Source organism: Coregonus clupeaformis, chromosome 8, assembly GCF_020615455.1.
Source record: "Coregonus clupeaformis isolate EN_2021a chromosome 8, ASM2061545v1, whole genome shotgun sequence".
In the NCBI taxonomy this organism is placed as follows: Eukaryota; Metazoa; Chordata; class Actinopteri; order Salmoniformes; family Salmonidae; genus Coregonus; species Coregonus clupeaformis.
This window is the reverse complement of record NC_059199.1, coordinates 12,251,016-12,274,580: the sequence shown is the minus strand read 5'-3', so window position 1 is coordinate 12,274,580 and position 23,565 is coordinate 12,251,016. Positions and strand designations below refer to the sequence as shown.

Here is a 23,565-nt window from a genome sequence, read left to right as displayed (position 1 = left end):
ATTCTTGACTATGCGGTGAGTGACATACTTTCTATTATTTACATAGCCGCAAAAGGTCACACACTTGAAAACTGAGCCCTCAGCTGAGTAGCTAGAAGTTTCGTGGATCTTGTGAACAATGGTCACCTTGAATGTTCACACAGTCAGAGAGCCCACTAGGTCACAGGGCCAGTGGTTTGACCCCTGACCTCCAGGCAGCTACACTAAGGCTGGAGAAACAGAACAGTGGAGGAGAAGAGGAGTACGGTGAGGTAGTGGGAGGTGACAACAGGCCATTGTCTGTGGGACAGTAACAGTTTCCTCATTCACAGCAGGCAGGCAGGCAGGCACAGCCCGGGCATGTCGCTATGGCATGACAGCCATTGGCAGGGGTGCACATTCCATAACTTTGAGACTGAGAGAAACAAAGTACATTTCTAAGGGATATTTTGAATTGTTCATAAATCATTAGCCCAAAAGTGAACATAATTGTGTTTTAAAGTAAATGTTGTCCATTGTGTGTCTGTTTACATTTGTAGCTTATTGGATAGGACATGTTTCGGGTAGGGGAGGAGAGGCACACAACGATTTGAGTCTGTCTCTCTCGCAGGATGCATGAATGAGACTTTCAGGGTGGGATTACAGGTTGTTTGTTTCCTGCAGCTCAAATCACCAAGTCAAAATAGAAGAGACTGATCGAAAAAGACCTTTCAACAAATTAGGCGTCGATAGCCAAGATACATAAAACAGTGCTGATAAAAGTCACAGTGCCCTTCAGACTTGAAATCTTGTAGCATCCACCTGACTTAAAAGGTGATCTATGAAACAGGCTATTCTTCTGTCACAATAGCAGCAAGGAATAAAGGTATTGCTGAGAGCTTTTTAGTACTGCTGAGAGGAGAGCTAATAAAATGTGTATAGCAGGTCTAATACAACGGAATGGAATGTCTTGAGCCCTTTTAAATGTTCCTTTAAGGGTACTGATGGATGTTGGACTAAAAGGCCAGCCCGGACGCCATCCCAGCCTGATTATGAATACTGATCAGCAGAAGAACTACTACTGCCAGTGGTATGGGCATTATAGGCACCGAGCATCATTAACATGTGGGCACGTACTGTATCTCTCCTATACCCGCATTATTCTCAAATAGCGGTAGGCAGGGGCGCCATATGGCCAACCTTACCTGCATATCCCTTATTATATGTTGTGGTAATAAATACAGTTTGACATTGTAGCCTATATTATGTTAATTCGTGCGTAAAAGTTTGATTACATTTGAGAGAAAGGACACATTGATAAAAAAGTATGGTAGCTTTTCTATGCAGTTTTACATTTGTAACCTGTCAACATAAAGTCCAACAATATTTCAAACAGCTAGGCTACGTGACTTGACAAGTCAACCGCGCAACAACCTAACCCATATGGAGCCTATTAAAACGCATATGTGTGCTTGTCTCCAAGCCGAGCTGACATTTTACCCACTCAGGACTCACCTTGAACACGTCTCCGTACGTGCCAGTCCCAATACGATGAATTAACTCGTAATCATTCAACGGGTCCAAAAACGAGACTCCAATAGTGGTATCCATGCTTGCAGACTGAACTGCGTCTGGTCTCTCACGCACGTTTCTATTCACTCATGATAACAATACATACAGCGAATCAACCACTGGACGCGCGGTATAGTTGCAGTAAACCCTGGAGCGCAATACTACACCACGATTCTTCTGACAGACAAATATATCTAATAGCCCGACACAGTATAGGTATTGATTAGGTCACCAGACACCACAAATGTCACTCTTCTTTCCAGTCATCCATCTTATTCTAGCCAAACCACACCTGGGGTTTTAGGCTGGGTTTCTGTATAAGCGCTTTGTGACATCTGCGGATGTTAAAAAGTGCTTTATAAATACATTTGATTGATTAGGCACCGTCGTGTATCCAAGTCAAGTGATCAAATCCCAAATCTTATAATATTTTCGCATGACATAATTTTCCAGCTCAGGAAAGCAGACTAGCAGATGCACACTGTACATCCCAGACATCTATGAATACGGCATTATGACATGTGAAACAGTATTTCCATTTATTCAAAAGAGAAAGGGTATCATATTTCAACTTATTTTATTTACTGCAGATAAAAAATAAAAAAAAGTTATCAAGCAAAATACTACTGTGTAGCTAGCTGGGACACCTACAACAATCCCCTTTAAACAGTGTGTGGTCTTTCTGGTCACTTTCTATTGCAGTTCTGGCTATTCTCAAAACTAAAGGCTACCTAAATTAGAAATAAAAGGCAAAATATAAGGCAACAAATAGCTAGCATAAAGAGACAACGTAACAGAGTTGGACATTGTTACACAGTAATAGTCAGAATCACTTCCAGGGATTTCAATCAAAAATATGAAAATTAAGATTCAAGGGCAGAAAATACAGAATGGAATTCAGACTGCTTTCTAACAGAGCAATTCCCCCATCCCAAAACATGTTCAGGGACAGGGTGTTTTCACCATTACTTTGGCTTTACAGCACTTCTACACATAAGTCAGTGAGAACTCAAGAGTTGATGTGCACTACTGTCCAATAGATCCACACAAAGTGACAGCAATTGAATGTTTTAACGGCCTATGACACACAATCATTATTGAATCACAAGATTAAAAAGAACGACTTGATCAACAATTCTGTTCAAACTTGATTAAAGTGACTACCTCCACATGTACACGTGTGTCATGTGCTTACCGACCTTCTTATGACCTTATCAGGGCTTATGATATGATTGCTAAAATAAACTCAGCAAATCGCAGATGCAGCAGTTTTGTTTGTATTGCCTTGCCTCTCACAGTCGGTCCTACAGACAGTCTCCCTTCGTTTTTCTCCCAATGGAGAGAAACTCTAGCCTGGTTCACAGATCTGTTTGTGCGGTATAGACAACTCCTATGACAATGGCCATAAGAGTTGGCTATACAACACAACCAGACCTGGGAACCATGCTAGAGAAAGTCCTCCTTCTACAGAGATTTGCGCTGGCGCTTCATGAATGACATGGTGTAGTCTCCCGACGGCGTGCTCTTCTGCCTCTTCATCTGCACCTGTGACTGGGCGGTGAGCTGCAGCTTGATGGCGCTGGAGTTGATCTTGGCTGCAGACAGCAGCTCCTTCATGCCTTTCATCTTCTTGCTCTGGAAGGCCACCAGGGGACCCACGCTGGGGGAGGGCAGCTGTTGGGCAGGAGAGGGCACCGGGCTGGGGGACTTGGCCTTGCCTTCTGGGTCTCCGCCGCGGAGCCCTGAGGAGCGACGCCGCGTCCCGCCCTCGCCACCTATTTTCTTGGCCTGGGCGGGCTGGGTTGGTGGTGGGACAGGCGTGGTGGTGGGGGTGGATTGGGTAGGAGGGGAAGCTTGGTCTTCCAGTTTGGACTCGCGTCTCGGGCCACGTCTTCGCCCCTCGCGGGGGTCCTCGCTGGATTGGTCGTCGTCGTCCTGGGGCTCCGGCTCTTTGGTGATGATTGACACTTTTTGACGGATCTGTGGAGGATGTAACAGTGAACAAGGATATAATAAGTGTTTTAAAGGGATGTTCCAGGTTTGTGGGTTAAATAGGTTCTATTTTGAGGGGAATATCCCTTTAAAGTGAATAGGGTTGACTTTAAAGGGATAGTTCAGGCTTGTGGTGGTGTGATTACCTGTGCGTCAAAGCGACTGAGGGACTGGACCAGGTAGGTGGCCCAGCCCACGTGGAGGACGGGGGTGGGGCTTCCCTCCTCCCACTTACAGATACCGTCATAGAACCGCAACAGGTGGGCAAAGCATTCTGGGTCCTGGAGGGCCGAGGCCTGTATGGGCTGGTCCTGAGGTAGAGAGAGAGAGGTACAGAGGTAGAGAGAGAGAGGTAGAGAGAGAAACGAATGGAAATACAAAGGAAATGAGCAGAGAATAGATAGAGGGGGAAGTTAGATGAAAGGGGTCCATTCAATACATCAATGAAAGACATTAGCTGTAATATGAGCTATTATTAATGCATCACTCTGGGACATGAGATTAAACTGAGATGTAAAATTCCACTAGTAATGACCTTTTCTCCTCCTTCCCCTCCGCTCTCAGCAGCTGCAGCCGTCTCCTTCAGCAGGGTGGGGATGACGTCGTTGGCGATGTCGAAAAACTCCTTATAGATCTCTTCGTCCTCGCGAAAGTAGTTGTAGCTGGGGGGAGGGGGGTGGGAGAACAAGTACACAGTTGAGATCATCACACATTGTTATAAAGCTCACGAGGTGGGATTTAAAAAAAAAAAAAATTTAAGTGTCAGTTCGTGATGACCTTTCATGAATTAAATAGTAATGTTATTCATTTATTTTCCACGTACGCAGTAAAAGGGATATTAAATGGTGTGAACACTTGTATCTCTTCTTTTTGGCAGAAAACCAAAAACATGATAGAAAATACTCAAAAACGTCATGTTATGTATATGTTTGTAGATCACACGCCATGTTCCTTGTTGTCGTGACAGCAAGCGGAGGGAGCCGAGACTGAAGAACAATGGGTGAAACAGGAAAGGCAGAGAGGTAAAGAAGTGTCGAGAGAGGAGAGGGAATGTACTGACTTGGCACTCTGCGCGTGCCTGGTGCACATATCCTAGAGGAGACGGAGAGACAGACAGAGAGAGAAAGAAACGGGAGGAATCGGCCCGTCGCCTGTTCCCTGTGATTGGGTCGGTCAGTATTTTTAGCCCTGGCAGGCTGATGAACAGTGTTTAAGTGCGAGTAAAGTGCAGGTTTACAGCCCCACGAGGACCAGAGCCAACGCTGGAGGGAAGTTCCCTGCGATCGTATTTAGGCTACCCACACCCTGTTAGTCAGACTAAATTATGCCCCTAGAATATGTGCATGCAATATAATGAGTATAATGTCATAAAATCTCAAGCTAGCCTGAAATGACAATGTCATTTAATGAGGTAACTAACACCCTAACATTACAGCGAGGCATCTGCTGCCCTCTGCTGTCAGAAAGGTGAAACAGCAACTGGTGTAAATTGTCACTGCGTACCTCAGCAAGAGATGGTCAACAGGCTTTGCCTCAGCATCCATGGTTTCAATAATAATGTAATAATAATTTGTATCTTTTATAGCTCTTTTCATTACATAAAGAATCAATAAGGCATTACGTTAGCGAAGGGACACTTAAACGAATGATGCCAAAGGTTATTTCTCTGGGCCAAACATACGTTTTACCGTAAGACACAGATAGTTGACACAGAGCAGCAGTGTAAGGCGCATAGAGAAGGTAGCTAGGCTAGTTGCTCCAGTAACATACTCCTGCATGACCTGTGCAGCCTCGGCCCAGGCCCCCAGTGCCTCCCGGACCTCCCCGGACCTGTAGTGGTAGCCAGCCAGGTACATGAAGGGGTAGATGTGCTCGTTGTTGTAGTACTTCTTAGCAGAGTTCACAGCCTGGAAACAAAACACACATACATGCAAGGTATGAATTACTCCTCAAATGTGCCAATGAAATTATCTCTCATAAATTATTTTGTTAAGACGACATTTCAGTCAAAATGTTACAGCTTGTTGTAGTTTCAATGTTGGTGTACAGAGCCACAAACTCACTTTAAGGTGGATGGTGTGTGGGTTCTCTTTGCCAGGGATGGGCTCCTGGTCCTCCAGGTCTGCCAAGGTTCCCATGGCCATGGGGTATCTGTGGCACGGCAAGGGAAAAGAGCGAGTTGGTTGATACGACAGAATAGTAACATGCTTACAACAGAAAATAATTAATTTGGATGTAACCAAGAGGCATTTTCACCACAACACTTCAAAACAATTGAGTCTTTCAGCAAGCTTTTGAAATGTACCAAAAAAGTATCACCTTTCCAGGTCTCCTCGCTCATAGAGCAGCCATAGAAGCCTCTGTGTAGGAAAAAGATCAGAGAGACAGACAGACAGATCAGAGAGAGAGACAGAGGACAACACAGAGGAAGCATTTGAGGTAAATATAAACTACTGTTCCAGCCAGCTTGATGTCTTGGTCTTTGATGATGCCAACAGGTGTGTTTCAGGTGAAACTCCCCCCTTACAATATTCATTATATCACACTTACTATCCCCAATGTGCTAGTGTACATCTAGTACTGATGGTGGTCTGACCTGTTGAAGCTGTAGCATCTCAGAGCTGTCAGTGTGCAGGTCCAGTGAGGGGTTGATGGCACACACCATGAAGGCCACCTCCATGTTCCTGTTACACTTCATATAGGAGCCCTTCAGGTACAGCCAGCTCTGGGGGACAGGGGAGAGATGGGGGTTAGGGTTGAGAGGTGTTGTACTGTGTTTACAAGTTCAAGGTGAGAGGAGTGTGTGTGTGTTGAACAGCAGTTCTATGTAGTTGATATGTAGCTATATTAAAAAGGTGTGTGAGAGCGCATGTTATTATAATGTCATGTTTCTGCAAGGAGTGGAAATATCTCTGTACCTTACTTACCCTCTCACCGACACCGGCGGCAACTGTCTGCCCCCTCCGGTCCTCGTTGCCCTTGCCGTGCCAGGTGACCTCGGCTGTCTCCTCTCCGTTCTTGCCAAAGATGACCCAGGCGTGGTCCTCGGACAGGGCCAGGTGCACGTCCCGCAGCCCCAGAACCTGGCACGCTGCCACCACCGCAAACGCCACCCCCGAGCTATCCAGCTTTGTTCCTGTTCGAATTAAAGAAAAGTAATAGGTTTGAGTTAGTAATAGCATTACCCTCTTTCAGACAAAACGTCCTTGTATTTTTGCATAACTATACAACATGCTTCCTTTTTGTGAACAATTGTTTTTATTGGGTCACAAGGGCAATACAATCACATAAATAAAACATGACACTTTTACCGTAAAAAAAAACAAACAACCTACACACCCTCCCACCCACACCTATTCGAAACATACCCCTGGCGGCCCCACCCTATCCCCAACCCATATTATATAAAAAAAAGTATATATATACATACATACACATACATACAGTGAGGGGAAAAAGTATTTGATCCCCTGCTGATTTTATACGTTTGCCCACTGACAAAGAAATTATCAGTCTATAATTTTAATGGTAGGTTTATTTGAACAGTGAGAGACAGAATAACAACAAAAAAATTAATTAGGGAAATAAGTATTTGACCCCCTCTCAATCAGAAAGATTTCTGGCTCCAAGGTGTCTTTTATACAGGTAACGAGCTGAGATTAGGAGCACACTCTTAAAGGGAGTGCTCCTAATCTCAGCTTGTTACCTGTATAAAAGACACCTGTCCACAGAAGCAATCAATCAGATTCCAAACTCTCCACCATGGCCAAGACCAAAGAGCTCTCCAAGGATGTCAGGGACAAGATTGTAGACCTACACAAGGCTGGAATGGGCTACAAGACCATCGCCAAGCAGCTTGGTGAGGTGACAACAGTTGGTGCGATTATTCGCAAATGGAAGAAACACAAAAGAACTGTCAATCTCCCTCGGCCTGGGGCTCCATGCAAGATCTCACCTCGTGGAGTTGCAATGATCATGAGAACGGTGAGGAATCAGCCCAGAACTACACGGGAGGATCTTGTCAGTGATCTCAAGGCAGCTGGGACCATAGTCACCAAGAAAACAATTGGTAACACACTACGCCGTGAAGGAATGAAATCCTGCAGCGCCCACAAGGTCCCCCTGCTCATGAAAGCACATATACAGGGCCGTCTGAAGTTTGCCAATGAACATCTGAATGATTCAGAGGAGAACTGGGTGAAAGTGTTGTGGTCAGATGAGACCAAAATCGATCTCTTTGGCATCAACTCAACTTGCTGTGTTTGGAGGAGGTGGAATGCTGCCTATGACCCCAAGAACATCATCCCCACCGTCAAACATGGAGGTGGAAACATTATGCTTTGGGGGTGTTTTTCTGCTAAGGGGACAGGACAACTTCACCGCATCAAAGGGATGATGGACGGGGCCAAATCTTGGGTGAGAACCTCCTTCCCTCAGCCAGGGCATTGAAAATGGGTTGTGGATGGGTTTTCCAGCATGACAATGACCCAAAACACACGGCCAAGGCAACAAAGGAGTGGCTCAAGAAGAAGCACATTAAGGTCCTGGAGTGGCCTAGCCAGTCTCCAGATCTTAATCCCATAGAAAATCTGTGGAGGGAGCTGAAGGTTCGAGTTGCCAAACGTCAGCCTCGAAACCTTAATGACTTGGAGAAGATCTGCAAAGAGGAGTGGAACAAAATCCCTCCTGAGATGTGTGCAAACCTGGTGGCCAACTACAAGAAACGTCTGACCTCTGATTGCCAACAAGGGTTTTGCCACCAAGTACTAAGTAATGTTTTGCAGAGGGGTCAAATACTTATTACCCTCATTAAAATGCAAATCAATTTATAACATTTTTGACATGCGTTTTTCTGGATTTTGTTGTTGTTATTCTGTCTCTCACTGTTCAAATAAACCTACCATTAAAATTACAGACTGATCAGGTCTTTGTCAGTGTGAAAACGTACAAAATCAGCAGGGGATCAAATACTTTTTTCCCTCACTGTATATATATATATAGAAATAAATATTTACATTTTTTACATTTTTTAGTCATTTAGCAGACGCTCTTATCCAGAGCGACTTACAGTTAGTGAATACATATTTTTTTATACTGGCCCCCCGTGGGAATCGAACCCACAACCCTGGCGTTGCAAACGCCATGCTCTATCAACTGAGCTACATCCCTGCCGGCCATTCCCTCCCCTACCCTGGACGACGCTGGGCCAATTGTGCGCCGCCCCATGAGTCTCCCGGTCGCGGCCGGCTGCGACAGAGCCTGGATACGAACCAGGATCTCTAGTGGCACAGTTAGCACTGCGATGCAGTGCCTTAGACCACTGCGCCACTCAGGAGTACATGTTTCCTAAGAAATACTGTTAGCGATGCAATACCTCATCATATTCTATATACCTTATCACATTCATCATAGAATATGATGTATGATATGATCACCTATGTACCCACATAATACCCCAACCCCTACCAGTGATGAGACTGAAGAGGGACTGGATGTGGGCACGGTCCTTAAAGTAGGAACGGCTCAGGCTGTTCCAGATGACGTCAGACACCTTCTTCACCAGTTCCCTGCTGGATCCGCCGGATGGGCTGCGGTACTGGGATAGATCCACTGCGCCCCGGATCTGGGCAGTGAAACGCTCACGTAGGGCTGACAGCATCCCTAACTCCACTGTGGGGAAGCAGGAGTTTGGACAGTCTGGCTCCAGCGGCTCGAAGCGCACCCCCGGGACGTTTATTGGTATGACCCGGTTCACAGCCAGGAAGTGTTCAACGAAGCCCAGGACCAATGAGAGAAGGGCCAGGTCCGGTTCGGGTTTACGGAGCTCCGCGTCGAACAGCGCGACCACACCATCAATCCCCTTTAGGGGAAAGTGTTTCTTCTGGGCTGAGTGCAGTCCCATGTTGACCCCTCTCCTCCGCCACAGCTCGCAGTCACTCACTAGGCTGGTGTGTCTTCTCCACTCTCAGCTGCAGTGATGTCATAGGGGCTGGATGACAGCAAAGTGGAAATCAGTACCAGCACACACTTATGCTGTATTTTCCCCTAACATTCAAAGGCCTTTGTATGGCTTCTTTCACTTTGAGGAAAACAACTGAGTATGCTGACTAGAGTGGGCGTGGCACAAGGATCCATGTATTACGCAAAATATGTTAAAAAAGGTTAAACTAATACTGGAAACAAATATTGTTATCTGATACAAAACTGGGATAACTAGCTATGAACAATGCTTTAAAATAATACAATTACAGATAATAGCAAGATAGTTTAAATGGTTCGCTAAAATTTCACCACCCCACACAAGATCGGAAAATTAAGAATAAACTAAGATACATTTTTGGTCAAGACCAAACACGCAGGTTGAGGAAATTGATTGACTGGCAGGTGCAGCTAGCAACAATATGCAAATAGGCTATGCAATATGCCTAAGCAAGCAAGCTATGCTAGCAGTTAACATGCAAAAATGTACAACTACATGAAAATACAACTATTATGTGTATTTCAATCGATTTACAAACATTCCCGAACTCATAGCCCGCTCGTAAGCTCATTAATATTTCAAAATAAACCTAATACGCACCCGTTAGTTCAATGCTACACCCACATGTTTTTGTTTGTACCTTGCTTTTGCCGCGCAGTTCTATGACTATGTTCGGTCTGTTCAAACGTGTCAGAAATTTGGCGCGTCTTCACATAGCTACCAACAACGCAGACTCTTGCTCAGTCGAAGATTAGGCAGTTCAGAGTATTTGCAGCTCTACTAAGCTGCGAACCTAGCGCTCAGTTTAAATCTGTTTGAACAAGTCCCCTTGTGTCCTTCCTTATTGACTGAACAGATGCATGTATGGAGATGTAGTTCAACTTTGCACCATTGTTGCCAAAACGTCCTAAAAAGAGGACAACATAACGCGATATTGATACATTGATGGGCAAGTCTAGTGATAAACATTACATAATGAAAAAGACGCGTGTACACCCCCCATGTGAAATGTCTTGCCTCGCAAAGCAATGTTTTTCTGGACATTTACCAATTAACGCAATACCGTTTTGCTGTAGGCAAGACATTTTTTTGTCACATTTTAAAATCACATTTGGGCATCCATGAGACACAACATAAAATAAAAATAGGCTTTAATTATAGGGGCTTAAATGGTTGGCAAACATAAAAACACTCATGGGCAAGCTCATTTAGAACCAAGTCTGATCATCTTATATAACGTAGCCTAGTAGTTCCCCAGACAACTAGGTTTAGGCAATTTTTTATACAGAAATTTGATATTGCATAGGCAGGGATGGACAAAAATTACAAAATACCATACAGATCAAAGGTATCAAAATAAATTACAAAATACTTGTATTTTGACATGTATTTCATTAAAATACAGTAATACATTTGCAAGTAGCCAGCCCAAACAGAAACATTACATTTACTTGCTCTGACTGTGTTATCTACCTTAGTTGAATGCACTGACTTAAGTCACTCTGGATACGAGTTTCTGCTGAATGACCAAAATGTAAATGTATGTGTAAATGAACATACCAAAATGATCTGCAAAGCACACTGGGTATTATTATTGCCCTCAGGGTCATGTCTAGATGGGATACAGTTTAACCTAATTATCCTAACCTGCTACATTCATTATCCTAACCTACTGGTAACCTTGTTTTGGGGCGGAGCTCATTAAAATAATACTCAGCATGCTTTGCAATTGTTAATTTTCTCATACACATTTATATTTTGTTTATTTAGCAGACACTGTTATCGCCCTACTTCTGATACAAATGCAGGGTGAAAGGGGGCCACAAAATGGTGAACCACTATAATTTAAAAATATATATAAAAGTATTTTGTATTTCGAAAATACAAATTACAGCTCTCGAATGTATCTTGTTACAAAATGCATTGGAGTGTAGTTCAGCTCAGTGTAATACAAATGACAAAATACTCAGAAGTAATTGAACTATACTGAACAAAAATATAAATGCAACATGGAAAGTGTTGGTCCCATGTTTCAAGAGCTGAAATAAAAGATCCCAGAAATGTTCCATATGCACAAATATGTTTACATCACTGTTTGTGAGCATTTCTCCTTTGCCAAGATAATCCATCCACCTGACAGGTGTGGCATATCAAGAAGTTGATTAAACAGCATGATCATTACAGAGGTGAACCTTGTGCTGGGGACAATAAAAGGCCACTCAAATTTGCAGTTTTGTCACACATCACAATGCCACAGATGTCTCAAGTTTTGAGGGAGCGTGCAATTGGCATGCTGACTGCTGGAATGTCCTTCAGAGCTGTTGCCAGAGAATATAATGTTAATTTCTCTACCATAAGCCGCCTCAAACGTTGTTTTAGAGCAGGGGTGTCAAACTCATTTTAGCTCAGGGGCCACATGGAGGAAAATCTATTCCCAAGTGGGCCGGACCGGAAAAATGATGGTATATATAACTTAAAAACAACAACTTCAGATTGTTTTCTTTGTTTTAATACGATCAACATACAACATAAAGCTGGAGCCTGAGGACAGTGTGTCCAAAATAGTACAAGCACAACATCACTATTAATCATAAAACACGTCAAGTTTATTTGAAAATTCTAAAGAAAAAGAACACACAAACACACAATGCCTCAGTGATTAACAGAACTGTTTCACAGATCACAGAACTATATCAGGGTGTCATTTCTCAGGCAGAAATGTAGATAAAAATAATGAAATCCTGTTCCCCAAACAAGTGCAAGAACCACAGAGTCAAGAATAGGTTAAATATACAAATAAAATAAAATCAATTAAAAACAATAGCACATCAACATAAAAACATATAAACATAAAGCTGGAGCCTGAGGACAGTGTCCAAAAGCACAACATCACTATTAATCATAAAACACCTCAAGTTATTTGAAAGTTCTGAGGACAAAGAACACACAAACACACAATGCCTCAGTGATTCACAGAAGTATATCACAGATCACAGAACTATATCAGGGTGTCATTTCTCAGGCAGAAATGTAGATAAAAATAATGAAATCCTGTTCCCCAAACAAGTGCAAGAACCACAGAGTCAAGAATAGGTTAAATATACAAATAAAATAAAATCAATTAAAAACAATAGCACATCAACATAAAAACATATAAACATAAATCTGAAAGCGTTGCTCAAACTCCCGTAACAGTCCCGTTATTTTATCTTTGAACCGCTTCATGTCTGCCATATGTTGGGTCGCGCACACATTTTTCAGACAGGGGAAGTGAGCTGCATCACCACCGGCAAGTTGCGTCTCCCACAATGACAGCTTCAACTTGAAAGAACGTATGCTGTCATAATACTGCGTGACAACTTTATTGTGCCCTTGCAGCTGTTTGTTCAAGTTATTCAGGTGCTCTGTAACATCCACCATAAATGCAAGGTCCGGCATCCATTCTGCGGAATGAAATTCTAACACTGGTTTGCCCTTTTCTTCCATGAACTGTTCAATTTCTTCTCGTAAATCAAAGAAACGCCTCAGCACAGCACCTCGGCTTAACCATCTTACCTCAGTGTGGTATGGCAGGCCATAGATGTGGTCTTTCTCTCTGAGAAGGCTGTCAAACTGACGGTGATTCAGGCTTCTGGATCGGATGAAATTAACAGTTTGGATGACCACCTTCATGACGTTATCCATCTTTAATGACTTGCAACACAAAGCCTCCTGGTGCAAAATACAGTGAAAAGTCAAAAAATCACGTCCTCCATTTGCAGATTGCACTTTCTCTCTGAACTTTGTCACAACGCCTGCTTTTTTCCCGATCATTGAGGGCGCACCATCTGTAGCCAGGCTGACAGCGCGGGACCAGTCCACTCCGACCCTGTCCAGCGCGCCCGACGAGTGCGGTAAAAATATCAGCTGCTGTCGTTGTATCTGTCATCGGCACCAACTCCACGAACTCCTCGGTGACGGTCAATGTGTCATCAACTCCGCGGATGAAAAAATGGCCAGTTGTGCAACATCTGTAATGTCCGTGCTTTCATCAATTGCAACCGAAAACGCAATAAATGACTTTACTTTTTGCTTCAACTGGCTGTCCAAATCCACTGAAAGATCGGAAATCCTGTCTGCAACTGTGTTTCTTGTCAGGCTGATATTTGCAAAAGCCTGCCGCTTTTCAGGGCACACAATCTCCGCTGCCTTCATCATGCATGTTTTTACAAATTCACCCTCACTAAATGGTTTCGAAGCCACTGCGATTTCATTAGCAATGAGGTAGCTAGCTTTCACTGCAGCGTCACTGATGTCTCGGCTGTGAGTAAACACAGACTGCTGTTTCTTCAGACCCGCCAACAGTTCATTCACCTTCTCTCATCTCCGCTGTCCTTGAAAGTTGTCATATTTGTCGGCATGAAGACTCACATAGTGGCGGCCGAAGGTTATATTCTTTCAGCACTGCAACATGCTCTGAACACACCAAACATACAGCTTTCCCATTCAATTCCGTGATTAAATAGGATGACCATTTTTCTTCGAACACTCTGCACTCTGCGTCCACTTTTCTCTTTTTTGACAGAGACATATTGGGGCAATGAGGGTGCCAAAGCACATAATGTTAAAAGTAGAAGCCGTAATAAATATCGCGGGCAAAACAAAGTAGCTCATTGGCTGCACGTGCTTGACCTACTTGCTCTGCCCCGGTATAAACAGTTTGCTTGCTTAACACAATTGCTATTGCGCCATCCAGTGGACGCAATTGGAACAGCAGTTTATTTTATAGAAAAATTGCAGCGCATTTGTATACTTTACAAAATAATATATATATATATATATTTTTTTTATATATATATTTTTTTTTAATCATCTCGCGGGCCGGATTAAACCCGTTTGCGGGCCTGATCCGGCCCGCGGGCCGTACGTTTGACACCCCTGTTTTAGAGAATTTAGCAGTATGTCCAACCGGCCTCACAACCGCAGACCACGTGTATGGCATCGTGTGGGCGCGCAGTTTGCTGATGTCAACATTGTAAACAGAGTGCCCCATGGTGGCGGTTGGGTTATGGTATGGGCAGGCATAAGCTATGGACAACGAACACAATTGCATTTTATCGATGGCAATTTGAATGCACAAAAATTTTGTGACAAGATCCATTGGGGCCCATTGTGAGGCCCATTTTCTTTTAAGGTATCTGTGACCAACATAAGCACATCTGTATTCCCAGTCATGTGAAATCCATAGATTAGGGGCAGGGTTCTTCAATTCCGGTCCTGGAGGGCCGAAACACTTCTGTTTTTTATTTCTACCTGGTAGTTAATTGCACTCACCTGGTGTCCCAGGTCTGAATTAGCCCCTGATTAGAAGGAGAGGATGAAAAACAGAGGTGTTTCGGCCCTCCAGGACCGGAATTGAAGAACCCTGGATTAGGGCCTAATGAATTTATTTCAATTGACTGATTTCCTCATATGAACTCTAACTCAGTAAAAGATCTATTACATTGTTGCATTTTGCGTTTATATTTTTGTAAAATACATGTAACCAGTGGCGATTTTAGCATGTAAATCTTGGTGGGGCAAACAAACAAAAAATATTTGGGGATGCACGCCAGCAAAGCCACTACACAACACTAAACAATACATTCATTGCTCTATAACGGTGACAAACGGTGCCCACACACTGTTAGGGCCTACATAAAGCTGTCCCAACAGCAGAGTCCCAACAGCAGCCCCAACACCTTACCACTGCTACACCTGGCTATCAGCTGAGCCTTGTCTGGCAGCGAAACAGTTCATTCAGCCTCATTTACTGCCTTGAAAAAAAACATAGCTAAAATGGCTGACCTGCTTAAACAAATGTGGTTTCTACTGACAATTGAGATGTACAAACTATGGCATAAGGGGACGACAAGCGGATAAGTGGCAATCCATAATTTCGATTAAGACATTTATGAGCGAGCTAGGACGGACGTAGTCAACATAACTATTTGTTCAGCACTTTTGAAATGTACAGCGACAGAATTCAGAACATAGGCCGTTCTTACAGTGTTCTCCCTGTACACCAAGTCAGAACTGTAGGATAAATAAAGGGGGCATATAAGCAGACAATGAAAGCTCTTATAATATTTGATGATTACATTTCTCTAAAACAGGTTATAACCTACATGTGCACCACCAAGTCAGAACAGTAGGCAAAATTAAGAGGGGAAAATAGACCAAATTAGGGTGAGGCACATGGGCTACTAACACAACATACTACACAACATACACTTAGTATTACTTTTTTAGCTACAGTATACATACAGTGCCTTGCAAAAGTATTAATCCCTCTTGGTGTTTTTCCTATTTTGTTGCATTAAAACCTGTAATTTAAATAGATTTTTATTTGGATTTCATGTAATGGACATACACAAAATAGTCCAAACTGGTGAAATGAAATGAAAATAATTACTTGTTTCAAAAAATCGAATAAATTAATAACGGAAAAGTGGTGCGTGCATATGTATTCACCCCCTTTGCTATGAAGCCCCTAAATAAGATCTGGTGCAACCAATTACCTTCAGAAGTCACCTAATTAGTTAAATAAAGTCCACCTGTGTGCAATCTAAGTGTCACATGATCTCAATATATATACACCTGTTGTGAAAGGCCCCAGATTCTGCAACACCACTATGTAAGGGGCACCACCAAGCAAGCAGCACCATGAAGACCAAGGAGCTCTCCAAACAGGTCAGGGACAAAGTTGTGGAGAAGTACAGATCAGGGTTGGGTTATAAAGAAATATCAGAAACGTTGAACATCCCACGGAGCACCATTAAATACATTATTAAAAAATTGAAAGAATATGGCACCACAACAAACATGCCAAGAGAGGGCCGCCCACCAAAACTCACGGACCAGGCAAGGAGGTCATTAATCAGAGAGGCAACAAATAGACCAAAGATAACCCTGAAGGAGCTGCAAAGCTCCACAGCAGAGATTGGAGTATCTGTCCATATGACCACCTTAAGCCGTACACTCCACAGAGCTGGGCTTTACGGAAGAGTGGCCAGAAAAAAAGCCATTGCTTAAAAATAAAAATAAACAAACATGTTTGATGTTTGCCAAAAGGCATGTGGGAGACTCCCCAAACATATGGAAGAAGGTAATCTGGTCAGATGAGACTAAAATTGAGCTTTTTGGCCATCAAGGAAAACGCTATGTCTGGCGCAAACCCAACACCTCTCATCACCCCGAGAACACCATCCCCACAGTGAAGCATGGTGGTGGCAGCATCATGCTGTGGGGAGGACTGGGAAACTTGTCAGAATTGAAGGAATGATGAATGGCGCTGAATACAGGGAAATTCTTGAGGGAAACCTGTTTCAGTCTTCCAGAGATTTGAGACTGGGACGGAGGTTCACCTTCCAGCAGGACAATGACCCTAAGCATACTGCTAAAGCAACACTCGAGTGGTTTAAGGGGAAACCTTTAAATGTCTTGGAATGGCCTAGTCAAAGCCCAGACCTCAATCCAACTGATAATCTGTGGGATGACTTAAAGATTGCTGTACACCAGCGGAACCCATCCAACTTGAAGGAGCTGGAGCAGTTTTGACTGGAAGAATGGGCAAAAATCCCAGTGGCTAGATGTGCCAAGCATATAGAGACATACCCTAAGAGACTTGCAGCTGTAATTGCTGCAAAAGGTGGCTCTACAAAGTATTGACTTTGGGGGGGGTGAATAGTTATGCATGCTCAAGTTCTGTTTTTTTTGTCTTATTTCTTATTTGTTTCACAAGAAAAAATATTTTGCATCTTCAAAGTGGTAGGCATGTTGTGTAAATCAAATCATACAAACCGCCAAAAAATCAATTTTAATTCCAGGTTGTAAGGCAACAAAATAGGAAAAATGCCAAGGGGGGTGAATACTTTCGCAAGCCACTGTATCTCCCTGGCATATTACATCATTTATGCAGCAGCATACAATACATTTTTGGACTCACCTTGTTGTGCTGTGCTCACTTGAACAGGAAGGTGGCGCGGTGGTCCTTCGTGGGCAAATTTTGTCATCAAAGTCTGGCATTCTCTGGATTTACGGCGCTTTCAAGACAACTGGGAACTCTGAAAAAAAACAAGGTCAAATCATGATGACGTCAGTGATCTTCAGGTCATAGCTCTAGAAAGAGGCCTGAGTTCCCGACTTACAATTCCGAGTTGAATGACCGTTCGAAACTTATTTTCCCAGTCGGAGCTAGTTTTTTCTCAAGTTCCCAGTTGTCTTGAACTCACTGAAGTCAGATTTCCCAGTTCAGAGTTAACAGTTGTTTTGAGCGCAGCAGAAATCATGCTGGATTGACAGCATGGCCAATGTTGAATGTTCATCATGTTAAGCTTGGAAAAGAGACCCTTAAACCAGACTTGGGACCACACAGCCACTCCACTGAATAGCAGGCTAGTGATTGCTTTGTAATGCTAGCAGTTAGCCACTAATTCCTTGCAAACCACTCATTGTTGAATTTGTGATTTCTAACTTGTTGTGTAATGTTTATGTCCAATGGCAGATGAGCACCGATACGTTTTATCTATAATTTCTCTTCATTATTTATCTTCATATGACAAGGATTAAAACGCATTTGCCAGTAGATTGTCGGCTTTATTCATGATGATGACTGCTAGCTTGCTAGCTAAGATTTTGAAAGTATGATGTTGACATGAAAGCTAATGTAGATTTAACGTGATTTGACGTCATTTTATCTGTGACATTTACATTTTACATTTTAGTCATTTAGCAGACGCTCTTATCCAGAGCGACTTACAGTTAGTGAGTGCATACATTTTTTCATACTGGTCCCCCGTGGGAATCGAACCCACAACCCTGACGTTGCAAGCGCCATGCTCTACCAATGACCTTGAGCCTTCTTGGATGGGCACTTCTAATGTAACTTCTCAAGCTCTACCCTTAGATTTGGTGGTGATGTATCGTCCCCATGAGTGACAGGACACTGAGCCAATCACAGCACAACTAGAGAACATTACCCAATCACGGCGCAACTCGAGAACATTACCAACCCCTACGCTTCGTATTTTCCGCTGGCTGCCCCACCACCACAGAAAGCACTGAGCTAGGCAGAAACACCAGAATGTTGGAGCTGCCTTACTCACGAAAGCAAAAAAATAGACATTATTTGTATGCAGGTTTATTAACTCAGAGGTTTTATTATTATTTTTTATTTTTTTACATTGTTTGCAAACTGATATGTGACACGTATTAATGCCACAAAACAGGGTAACATTTATTTTGGGTAAAAATGTGGGGCTCAAAACAGGCTCTGCCCCCACCTGTCCTGAATGACCAGTCACCACTGCATGTAACAGAAAACTGCCATCTCTGTGCATAGGCCTACACTGGGCTTCGTTTTTATTATAGCCTAAGCACTTTATAAGGCCTATTTACATTCTCAAATTAGAAAACATAGGGTCATGTTTGCATAATAAAATGTGGTAGGTATTTTGCCATAAATAGGCTATACATTTATAAACACAATGGGAAAATGTTGGGTATAGCCCTTTAAATGAGCGAACGTCAAACGTCCGCCTTGTTTCGGTCTTTCTTTCCTTCAGTACTTGGAACGTGCGCGTGAAGGTGCACAGGCTCCGTGACACTTGCACCCCGCTCTTGGGGAATAGGAGTAAAGTCGGAAGAAGAAGCTATTTAGAGGACAGCGATAACAGACAAAACAATTTTTTATTCTCGCCGCTACCGTGCAGAATATTGTGAAATTATAGGAAAATGGCAGATTCAATGACCCAGTCCGCCCAGATATCTTCGTCGCACGGGCTTGCCGATGGACAGAACTCTGTTGCGGCCAAAGACTCAAAAATGTCGGGTAAGATAGATGTCATTCAACAGAAACATTGAAATAGTCAACATAGAAATGGTGTTTAAACGTTCAGTAACACAGGTGCTTTGAAATAAAGTAGCCTGTTGCTCTAATGTAAGACTGTCAAAAAAACACATTTGTGTTTTAGGACTGTGAAAGGGAGGTACATTTAAAATGCTTAGTCCTACACTTATTTGTTCGTCGAGTAGGTTAACGTTAACTATTATCTTGGCCTCGTCTCTGTAGGCACTTGACATGGTCAAGTTGTTAAACAAATAGTCCAGGCCTTGTAAACTGATACGAGGTATTTTGCATTATTGTGGGCGTTAAAGGGGTGCTAAATATCCTAATATTAGACATTATGCTTGACCCGCCGCCCTTTACGGAATCGAACAATACTCCACTGACGAGAAATTGTTTTAGAACACGGATACCTACCCGTAGTTGGCTCGAGAAACGCGCACCACGATTTGATGGAACACCAAACTAGTCTCCCGCTGGTTGCGAGGCCTCTGGGTTTGTCTTTTGTGTGCTTTGACAAAGTTCCCTCAACCTCTGCTTTGACTGAACTTTTTATTTACCAGACAAGGGAGCAGAATGTGGTGACACATTTTATTCTCTATTTGGGCCGCGGTGAAATGGCTACATATTGCAGCGACGGTGATCTGCACTGCAGATGCATTGTTACCAATTATTTATATATACTAAACAGGGGGCGCTGTTTTGAAGTCACCGTGCCTCAATCTTGGCACTCTCCCACCGTTGTAAAAAATATATATATATATATATATATTTTGGAAGCTATATAAATGTATTTATTAACGTCTACATTCGTTTTTGCCACATTTATTCTATTACAGACACCTTACTGCATACTTTTAAAATTGTGAGCTTAACATATAACAAATATTTTAAAACATTTTCCTTAAAGTATACTTTTTAGAGATTACTAATGTTACTGTCTCCGCTACAACAAAAACATACTTAAATATATGTAATTTTGTTTTTGAAACATGTAATTGAAATACTGTAGAATTCCATTCCTACTGGGGAGTGGCCATATGGCCGACCGATGGCTTCAAAGCCTCTTAATGGCCAATACGTGGATGGCATCAGCAAGCCAGGGTTTATATACATCATTGATTGTTATTGGGCAACGGCAAATTAAGGGAGGACCTCTTAAAGGCGCGCTGTCTTTTTTCTGTTGCCAAATCGCCTCTGCATTGGTAAACAAACCCATACAAGAATATTAGTGCTTCACAGTCCAATCCCTCTCATTCGTTCACAATGATGCATAGATTCTATGGTCTGTTTATATTTTATTTTTTGTCTCTGGATGCATATGTACGGTCTCTGCAACATCTTCAAACTGACAGTTTATTGTCCATTAGGGAGGGGCATTTCAAATAGATTAATCCATCTCTTCAGCAAACCATGTTTCACTAATGAAACTTAACACAAGCATCTGTTGGGAGTACATTTGGAGCTGTGTATATTAGACTGTAACTTGCTGTATATTAGACTGTAACTTGCTGTATATTAGACTGTAACTTGCTGTATATTAGACTGTAACTTGCTGTATATTAGACTGTAACTTGCTGTATATTAGACTGTAACTTGCTGTATATTAGGCTATATTGGCAAATGCTAATGGGGCAATAATAGTAAAATAAATGTTATACTGTAAAGTAGCCTAATCAGATGATCGATGTACAAACTGCTCTTAAATAGAAAACCATTACTTTATTGTTTGACGAACAGGCTATGCATTACAGGCTGACTTTACCATATGTTAACAACAAACCCCTTTAAATGTAGTTTACTGTATATCATTTCAAAGTCATGCTGAAAAGTGCTACAGCTCATATTGCAAACGTGGAATGCTTCTGTAATCTGTTGTACCCTGAATACCAGTTGCATTACCTCAAAGTGGGTGTGTTACAAAGGCATTTACTAACTGGTACATATTTCAAAGGGGAGTAATATTTAGGCCAGAGTGTTAACAAGTGTACATATAAGCTGTTTTTGAACTAATCTCCAAGAAATTCGCATTGCCTTCGCATTTTGGGCATTTTTCTGAAGTCAATGCTAAATTGTCAGGTGTTCAGTTGTCCATCTCACATTCTTTCATTTGGCCTGGGTCACACAGACCAGATGCCTGTTACTTGCTGTCTTGTCATTACACATTTTTTCCCCCTTACCTCGGCTGTATGATTTAACGATGACACTAAAGACCTCCCTGGTCCCTTGGCGCTACTGTCATACAGTATCAGATATCACGTGGCAGAGTTAACATAGCACCCGGTCTGGAGGGAAACAAACGAACCTATATAAATCTACTGATGCCAGCGGAGGTTTCATCTGAATGCAATGGGGCACAGACCAGGCTAGTGCTGTGTCATTCATTGTGTCATGTACTTTCGTATCCTAACATCTGTTGAGGCCAGTATTGGCCAGTCTCTTTTTTTATGCCTACTTCCTTCTCAACACACTTGAGTGACATCACTAAGGAAGTGACCAGAGAGATCAACCTGAGATCTCGCATCTAAAAGTGCATTGAGCCAGTTGATTGTCAGGGTTATTTAGTTCATGTAAAGCCCCCCCCCCCCCCTATTATTTTACAAGGTGATTGCGCAAGCTCAATCAATGGAACCCTTTAGCTAAGGCGGCAGAATGTCCATGGGTCCTACTCTTGGTTAGACAGTACAGAAGAATTCATGTTACAATGAATTCCGTATGACTCCGAAGAAATGCTATTCATGACGTTCAAGTTGGCAAAAGTGTTTGATTCAGTGCTATATCCTTTCTTCCTGTATCTTCTATTGACCAGTCTGTTAATAGGAAGTTAAACCACTGCCGGTAAAACCAAAGCAACTACTGGACTGGACTGGAGATACATTATTCAAACTCATCGATATTGTCATTTCACCGTCCGTTATCAGAGCTAAATCCGGTGCTCTGCCGGCTCTCCGGTTTCATATGGACATTTGATCTGGATTTCCACCCGTTTTCAATTAGAACGACGGTCAAGGTCAGAAAATGGCAAGAGGTTTATGTTTAGTTTGACAGATGTGTGTTAGTCCAAGCTACACTAAATATACAGTAGTGACTAAAGATTCCTTTGGACTAGTGACGTTATTAGGTGAAATGCTGCATTTTGTGGAGTAGGGAATCAACATTCTGCTGGTTTTAGCTTGAGAGCAATAAGATGCAGTGAAACAGATACAGGCTGAGGAATGATCCAGAATCTAGGCCAATGCAATGAGGAGCCTGCAGATAAGACCATGGCTGTAGTTTGTGAGAGAGTCTGGAGAGAACATGGGGTACTTTTGGCTCCCTCTCCCAGTCTACGCCTTTGGTTTTCTCTCGCTGTCTCTGGCTGGCACTCTGCTCTGGCGGACTATATCATCTCTAAGGTCAGTGAATCGGGCTGAGGCAGCAAACTGCCCCCCCCCATCCAGTTGTGTACCATCGGCCCCCAGGGGCTCCAACATCTTGGCCAGGTCGCAGTTGTAAATGAGAACTTGTTCTCAACTGGTTTACCTGGTTAAATAAAGGTGAAATAAAAAAATCCAACCCCCCATAGATGAGCCTACATCCAGATCCAATAGCAGAGAATAGGGCGGCATGGTGCCAAAGCAGGTTCACTTCCTACTCATGTCTGCCGCCCATGAGAGATTTGTCAGAAGGCTGGAAGTGTTGGAAACATGAGCTATAAGAAGCACATTTTTCGTCTTGGGATCAGTCCGCTAAAAGGGAGTGGTTCTCTTCCATAGATCTTCTTAGATAAGTGACTCTTTGAGGTTGTGTTTTTTTTTTTACACTGTGCGGATACTTTTCCATCTGAAATGGTTCATGTACTTGCACGCTACTAAAAATGGTTTCAGGCTATTTGGAAATGTCAGTGAAAGAAGTGGAAAGTTGATAGTAGAGTGAGAGTGAGAGTGCATAGGTAGAGTGAGAGTCTGGGCGAGTCTTAAAAAGAGGAATGTTGCATAGCAAGGGCTCGTCAACCTGACCAGCCAGTCTCCTACATCAATCATTTTGGGGCGAAGATGACACTTCTTGATTTACCGGCTCATTAACTTTACCATGTATTACAGACAGACAGACAGACAGTACCAGTCGAAAGTTTGAACACACCTACTCATTCAAGGGTTTTTCTTTATTTTTAACATTGTAGAATAATAGTGAAGACCTCAAAACTATGAAATAACAC

General features: G+C 42.7%; 3 protein-coding genes across 7 annotated transcripts in view; 1 reads left to right on the top strand and 2 right to left on the bottom strand.

Annotated features, from left to right (window-relative positions):
* Positions 1 to 1,676, bottom strand: part of LOC121571108 (mitogen-activated protein kinase kinase kinase kinase 2) — a 28,827-nt gene extending 27,151 nt beyond the window's left edge. For both annotated transcript variants that reach the window (XM_045221795.1, XM_045221794.1), the window contains exon 1: positions 1,474 to 1,676. In XM_045221795.1, the coding sequence (XP_045077730.1) occupies positions 1,474 to 1,569 (96 nt within the window). In that variant the 5' untranslated portion in view covers positions 1,570 to 1,676. The remainder of the gene's footprint in view (positions 1 to 1,473) is intronic.
* Positions 1,677 to 2,090: 414 nt separating this feature from the next.
* LOC121571107 (menin) lies at positions 2,091 to 10,218 on the bottom strand. 3 transcript variants are annotated; one of them, XM_041882405.2, is made up of 10 exons: positions 10,143 to 10,218; positions 8,989 to 9,511; positions 6,441 to 6,658; positions 6,119 to 6,247; positions 5,842 to 5,882; positions 5,586 to 5,673; positions 5,293 to 5,429; positions 4,058 to 4,184; positions 3,669 to 3,833; positions 2,091 to 3,510 (listed from the first exon to the last, which is right to left on the bottom strand). In XM_041882405.2, exons 2-10 carry the CDS (start codon positions 9,422 to 9,424, stop codon positions 2,995 to 2,997), a joined length of 1,857 nt encoding a protein of 618 aa, XP_041738339.1. In that variant the 5' UTR covers positions 9,425 to 9,511; positions 10,143 to 10,218; the 3' UTR covers positions 2,091 to 2,994. The 3 variants fall into 3 exon arrangements, with proteins under 3 accessions (XP_041738339.1, XP_041738338.1, XP_041738340.1); XM_041882404.2 differs by having other exon boundaries at positions 10,103 to 10,189; XM_041882406.2 differs by having other exon boundaries at positions 6,450 to 6,658; positions 10,103 to 10,189.
* An 8,853-nt stretch (positions 10,219 to 19,071) lies between these two features.
* LOC121571106 (reticulon-3-B) overlaps positions 19,072 to 23,565 on the top strand; it is a 40,103-nt gene continuing 35,609 nt past the window's right edge. Inside the window, exon 1 of one of the 2 annotated variants that reach the window (XM_041882402.2) lies at positions 19,072 to 19,352. In XM_041882402.2, coding sequence (XP_041738336.1) covers positions 19,256 to 19,352 — 97 coding nt within the window. In that variant the 5' untranslated portion in view covers positions 19,072 to 19,255. The remainder of the gene's footprint in view (positions 19,353 to 23,565) is intronic. The other variant, XM_041882403.2, reaches the window with a different exon arrangement.